The sequence below is a fragment of the Suricata suricatta genome, chromosome 11 (assembly GCF_006229205.1).
Source record: "Suricata suricatta isolate VVHF042 chromosome 11, meerkat_22Aug2017_6uvM2_HiC, whole genome shotgun sequence".
NCBI classification, from domain to species: Eukaryota; Metazoa; Chordata; class Mammalia; order Carnivora; family Herpestidae; genus Suricata; species Suricata suricatta.
The window spans coordinates 12962272-12969376 of record NC_043710.1 but is presented as its reverse complement, the minus strand read 5'-3'; the positions used below and the strand labels follow the sequence as shown (position 1 = coordinate 12969376).

The 7105-nt window shown below is 34.2% G+C and overlaps 2 protein-coding genes across 2 annotated transcripts in view; one reads left to right on the top strand and one right to left on the bottom strand.

The window, feature by feature from the left end:
- The window catches only part of LOC115272411 (olfactory receptor 5M1-like), a 22207-nt gene extending 17086 nt beyond the window's left edge, over positions 1-5121 (top strand). The window contains exons 3-4 of the mRNA XM_029915488.1: positions 1864-1961; positions 5075-5121. Coding sequence (XP_029771348.1) covers positions 1864-1961; positions 5075-5121 — 145 coding nt within the window. The remainder of the gene's footprint in view (positions 1-1863; positions 1962-5074) is intronic.
- Positions 5122-6491: 1370 nt separating this feature from the next.
- The window catches only part of LOC115271870 (olfactory receptor 5M10-like), a 1247-nt gene continuing 633 nt past the window's right edge, over positions 6492-7105 (bottom strand). Inside the window, exon 2 of the mRNA XM_029914844.1 lies at positions 6492-7100. Coding sequence (XP_029770704.1) covers positions 6492-7100 — 609 coding nt within the window. The remainder of the gene's footprint in view (positions 7101-7105) is intronic.

The window sequence follows — 7105 nt, the reverse complement described above, 5'->3', positions numbered from 1 at the left end:
AATGCAATTCTCTGGATTACCACTAACATTGGTTAAATATGCACAGCTTCTGACCAAGTGAGAACTCTAATGGCAACTATGAATAGCACAGTTATTTAGAAATGATGACGGATGGGAAACACAGCAGGAGAAGTCAGCTGCTTACAATTAAGCAGGGTCCTCTGTTTGGTCTCATTCAAGAGCCCCCTTCCACTTGGTCAGTCTGCAGAGAAGTCCTTCCTTTCAGCCCATAGGTCGACAATATTGACCCTTGCTGAGCTATTCTATTAGCAAAGTCCAGGGCTTTGCAGTATGTTTCCTGAATATGACAATAATTTACATTCATTTGATATATTACATAGTTTCCTATAATGAAAGCTGATTCTCTTCTCCAAAAAGGCTGAAAGCTCTAATTCTGGATAATTGCTTCAGTACATTTTTGATAAATTCTTATGTCTATGTATCCAGAGTGGAAAAGCATCTGTGTTTTATTATTTTCACAAAAAAATCTGATATTTTGCATTTTAATTACCTAATACATTTAATTACCAATACATTTCCTCATCCAATGCATTTGTTTCATTAGTTTTCCTTAATCAAAGCAGGTATGTATATGAATGGGAGAAACTCATTCAGGAAATAGAAATTTCATGGCTTCCATCAGAGGTTTTTATGATTTTGTTCCTAAATTATTGACAATTCCTTGCTCTGTAATTCTACATATTACCTTTCTGTTCATGTCTACCCACAAACTAATTTTAAAATATTCAGAAAAAAATTATTTCCTCATTAAAACTATGCAGATAAAAATACTGATATTTACTTGCCCCAAACCTCACCCCTAAAAAATACATCAGTGTAGGTTTTTGTGTTCAAATTAATTGGGATCACTATATCTATATCTAGATCTAGATCTAGATCTAGATATGGTACAGTTAGCATTCAACGTAGTTTCAGGTGTACAACATGGTGACTCACCATCTGTATATGTTATGTAGTGCTCACCATCAGCGTAACTACCACCTGTCACCATACGATGCTAGTACCATATCATTGACAATATTCCCTATGTGTGCCTTTTATTCCAAAGACTTATTCATTCCATAACTAAAGGCCTCTATATCCCACTGCCCTTCACCCATTTTGCCCATCTCCCCACCAGCATCTTCTGAGACAACCATTACTTATTCTCTGTATTTCTGGGTCTTTTGTTTGTTTATTCATTTGCTTTATTTTTGAGATACCACATAAATCTTTCTCAGTCTGACTTACTTCACGTAGCAGAATACCTTCTAGGTCTATGCATGTTGTACTAAGAGCATGATCTTCTCCCATTTTATGGCTGAATAACATTCCGTTGCGTGTGTGTGTGTGTGTGTGTGTACCACATCTTCCTTATCTCTTCGTCTATTCACGAACACTTAGATTTCTGAAACGTTGTATTTTTAAGGAGAAAAATAAGAGGCACTTGGATTAAAAGGAATCTGCATTACTGTCAAGTACAATTACTATTAGGGAGCTGTTTGGAGTCCTTGTTTGTCCCACTTTCCTATTTGAAATCTAACATCAATGAAAAAATATCTTTTAAATTGTATATCTTAAGATCAGGACTGTACTGGTAACATGCAGTCTTTTCTTTGTCTTTTTCTTTCTTTTATTTTTTTTCTTTCTTTGCATATACAAGAAATAGTTGTTTCTTTTGGAAAATTAGTATATGTACTTAAAGAACAAATTTTACTTCACCTTAATCTTACTGTTTAACAAAGTTATAATATAAACATCATTATATCCCCTTTTCTTATAAAATTCTCTGTAAAATCATTTGGGCACTTTGTTGTTTTAATCTCTGGCATCTGCTCATGCCTCATGGGTTATAAAATGCAGGCAGTCCTCACCTGGAAGCGCTGTGGTGACTGTGACCCATATGAAACAGGACACATTTGCTTTCAGTATAAGTTTCAGTGAGCAGGGTACCGTGCAAAGTGAGGGCAGCCTGTATTTCATAATCCATTTATTCTCAATTACAAAACAAATATTCCTATGAAAATACTCTCCAAAATGTCTTATTATGCCTTCAGCATATTCTTAAAATTGGAAGCGCTGAATATAAGTAGACAAATATTTGTTTAAATTTATTTATTTATTTTGAGAGAGAGAGAAAATACAGAGACTGCAAGTCAGGGGAGAGAGAGAATCCCAAACAGGCTCTGCACCTTCAGAGCGCAGCTGAATGTGGGGCTGGATGCCACACAGCATGAGATCATGACTGCAGCCGAAATCAAAAGTCGGATGTTTAACTGACTGAGCCACCCAGGTGCCCCAAAGTGGACAATCATTTGTCAAGACTTCTAAAAACATGTTAAATAGATTTCCATAAAAATTGTGTATTAATTTGTCCTGACTCAACAGTATATGACAGTAGTAGTCCTTTTGAACTCTTTAAATATACTTATGTAAAAGAGTATCTTATTTCCTGCTTTTATTACCAAACTTGTTAATCGTTCATTTTTAGCATGTTTACATTTTTAACAAATTTGCATTCCTAACTTGCAACGTTGACTTATATGTTGGGGGTTAGTGTGCCAACCTATTTCTATGAACTTATCAGACCTTAACACTTTAACCACTTTATCCTATTTGTGGCAAAATCTTTGCCCAATTGTTGAATGCTGCTTATTTTAAATCTTTTACAATTAAGATAGAGTAATTTTTTTTATTTTGAATATTTTTCTCGGCTATTAATCTCTGAGATATTTTCTTCAGCTTGTGGAATTGTCAAGATTTATTCTAAGTTTAATCAACAAGGAATGTTTTTTAGTGATTGAATGGCTCACAGTTGAGGGCTAGGTGGGGGCATGTCAGTTCTTTGGGGGAGCAATTGTTGGCAAAAGGAAAATCCAGGATAAGAATCTGTGTTTATGTATCTGTTGGAAAATATATGGCATTTTGGACACTGATACAATACAAACATTAAGGTTCGTGTAAAAGTGTTAATTAATGGGGGCACCTGGTGGGGCTCAGTCAATTAAACATCTGACTTTGGCTCAGGTCATTATCTGGTGGTTTGTGGTTCTAGCCCCAAAGGGGCTCTCTGCAGACATCTAGGAGGCTGGACCCTGCTTTGGATTCTGTGTCTTTCCTCCTCTCTCTGCCACACCCCCTCCCCCCATGCTCAGTGTGTCTCTCTTTGTCTTTCAAAAATAAATAAACATTTAAAATAGTATTAATGCACACTGTTTATATATAAAACCACATTCTTGCTCCTCATTTATAGGGGACCAGCATCTCTCTACCTTTCTGGCAAAATAATCTTAACTCACCCATAACCTTTTATCCTCAAGCAGACTCTATGCTGTAATTCCATGCATCTTCCGATCGACATGGGGATCAACCTGTAACAAGGCGATTCATACCACCACTTGTTTCCACATTATCCAAAGAATTTAAGAGGATATGTATTATATGTATAGCCACATTTGGTTTTTATTTATATGTTCTCATATATTTCATGAATTAAACTATCATATGCATAAATGCCAGGTTTAAAATATTGGATAGCTAGGGGTGCCTGGATGGCTCAGGCAGTTAAATCTAACTCTTGATTTTGGCTCATGTCATGGTCTCACAATTCATGGGATCCAACACCTCATCGGCTCTGCACTGATAGCACTAATCCTGCTTGGGATTCCCGCTCTTTCTGTCTCTCTCACGCCAGCTCTCCCCTCCCCCCTTCCCCTGCTCCCAGGCACTCTTGCACTCTAAATCTCAAATAAATAAACTTTTAAAATATGTATATTGTATAGCTGGAAGCATATGATTTCATTTCCTACAATAATTTTTGAAGGAAAAATAAATAAAAATTTTGTTTTATTTTACCAGTAATTAAAACATATTTTAAATCTACATTAACTGTAAGAATTCAAAATACATACACAGATATGTCAAAGAAGAAATAGAAACAGATTCATCTATTTATATAAGGAAGATGACATCACACATTTACTAGAAAATAAAAGATTTCTTAAAAATATTAAGAGGAAAGGGGTTAAAGTATGAAGGAAATGATTATACAATATTACAGCATGAAACGAAATTGTATTTAGAATAATTTATGATAGTTCTATAATACATAACCATGAAATATTATTAGTTACATACAAGAGATTCTAACTTATTTAATATTATAGGATTTAAAAAACCACAAAGCAAAATAAAATTTAAAATGTTTTCTAAATAAAAATGTAAATAATCTTCATTTAAGGATTAATCAAAAATAACATGAACAGCAATCACCAAAGACATGTATGTCCTTTATTATTAGTTGAATGTGTATTTCAATTCTACTTCTGTTCCAATTAAAACAGATCCTTTCCCAAGAGTTTCAGTTGCAACCATGAAGAAGCAAGGAATTTTAAATGATATGCTTTAAAATTAATAAAGATACAGTCATCTGGTTATATCTCAAACATGACTAATCATAAATGTAAATGGTTGACGCTTCCTAATGAAAATTTTATCCATAGAAAAAATTAGCCACAGCTTTAAAATTCTTCGGTGCATTTAATGCAGCAATTCCCCATCATAAAGAAGTAATCAGGTATGTTCATAGAGATATGAGTCGGTCTTAACAATAATAGGATACAACAATATGATGGAATAATGGCCTGTAAAACAAACTACAGACAAATAAACTCTACCAAATAGTTTTTAATAAGAGATTATGAGTAAATTTTATTTCAAAATTGAAATCAAATTTTCTTCCAAATTTGAAAAATCCTTTAGTATTTTTCAACTTGATTTTCTACTTGGAATGTAATATTTTTGTAACTAGGTTCAAGTATGATCGAATTTTGTGATTAATACTACTTTAACATGATGTTCACTGAAAACCTTTAGTCTGTATGAAAATACAAACAATATTCTTTCAAGTGAAAATCAATGTGCAAACTTGTACATGGAATTATAAGACCATGTATGAATATCAATTCATTGAAAAAAATATAAGAAAATACAAACAGAAATTACTCATTGGTGTAGGACATGTCACCATTAATGGTGCTCCTTTATATCTGTCTATATTTTTATTTATGTGCAGTAAACATGTTTGATAATATCGGCCTTGCTCAATCAACTGAGATGTAAGAAGAGGCTAACTTATTAAAACGGCAGGTCATTTAAATATTGTTGGAAAATCATTTGAGTGCATTACAGTAAATACAGCAGTTATTTTACATAAACTTTAGTAATGTGGTCTTAATTAAAATAAGAGTGCATGGTATTCGAATACCAAACATTTAAGACAATTTAAAGAAAATTTAACTTATATTTCTTATGCAGCCATGTACTTGACTAAGAACACATAGGTTCATGAATTAATCTGGATGAATTATGTACCTTTTCATACAATTTCCTTTACCATTAATTTTCACAATAGAAATTTTGAGGACCCATGTAAAGAGCCTGATCTACCAAATACTCAGTCATAGACATTTTTATGAACCAAAGTAAATGTGAGGTATTCTCCAGAAAGATATAGACACTCCACTCATTTTTATACTGTTCCAGGGTATTCTCACATCTACAAAGTCAATGGATAGATTGTACTAACTATGAATTAATTATATCTAAGTCAGAACTACTACATGAAAAATATACCTACATTGCTAGTATACTATGATTGAATTGGATCCCTGATTATGGATACTTATAAGCAAGTATTGACAGTTTATTTTCAAAATTAAGGAACATAAACAGTATTTCTCAGGATACACACAATATTGGTTGGGGAAAATATATAGAAAGCTTAATGCCATGAGGGATCCATTATTTACAATTTCCCCAAGGTGATCCAGTCATTATTCAGGCCTCAGAACCATTGTTTTATATCACTTATTGAAGAATACATTATTTCATACTTTTATATTTTATTTATTTATTTATTTATTTATTTATTTATTTATTTATTAAGAGAGCTATAGAACAAGAGTGGTAGAGGGGCAGGGGAGGGGGAGAGAAATAATCTTAAGCAGACTCCATGCCTAGCATGAGCCAGATCGAGGGCCTGAATTCGCAACCATGAGATCATAACCTAAGCCAAAATCAAGAGTTAGACACTAAACCAACGGAGCCACCCAGGCACCTCTCATATTGTTGAACCTTACTATGGCTCTGTAGACCATATGATCAGAGAAGATGAATCTCCAATGTTTCTGTCAGACTGAATTAATTCTAATACTTAGCCCCAAGTAAGTAAAGACATTAAAATATCTTATGGAATTATTGGATGACACAAAATTATTTTCTGAGATTTTTTGTTAAGAAAAAGAGTGTTTACTCTCAACATTACAGTTTCTATGAAAACAATTTGTCTTGAAGCTATTAATTTTGAGGATAAATTTGCTAATGTCATTGAGGTTTATGAAGCTAAATTATGACTATACAGCAACAGGTTTGTCCTGTGAAGAGACCCACTATGTTATTACGGTCACTCAGTAATTACACTGAACAGATGCCTACATGGCAGTTTTATGAAAGAGATTTCCCTGAATGACTTGCTGCATAGCACAGATCACATCCTTGTTCCTTAAACTGTAGATCAGTGGGTTCAACATTGGGCTCAAGAAAGTATAAAAGATTGCAATTATTTTGGACTCCTCCACAGACTTCTCAGATGGAGTCCGTAAGTACATGCAGAAGAGGGTTCCATAAAATAGAGTGACTGTTGTCAAGTGGGAACCACAAGTAGAAAAGGCTTTGTGCCTGCCTTCAGCAGAACGGATCCTCAGGATGGCTGCAATAATGAAAAGGTAGGACAGGACGATGATGAAGAGAGAGCTTGACAGAGTCAAACCAGCAACCACCAACATCGCCATCTTTTTGACATAGGTGTCAGAGCAAGCCAACACTAAAAGAGGAGGATCTGCACAGTAGAAATGATTGATTTCAAGGGAGCCACAGAAGGACAAGTGGAAAGTCAACAGTGTCTGGGAGAGTCCATTGAGAAAGCCACAAGTATAAGAGACCATGACTAGAGAGATACAAATGTTCTTAGACATTCTGGTACTGTAATGTAAAGGGCTACAAATGGCCACATAGCGGTCCAATGCCATTGAAGCAAGGATGTAAA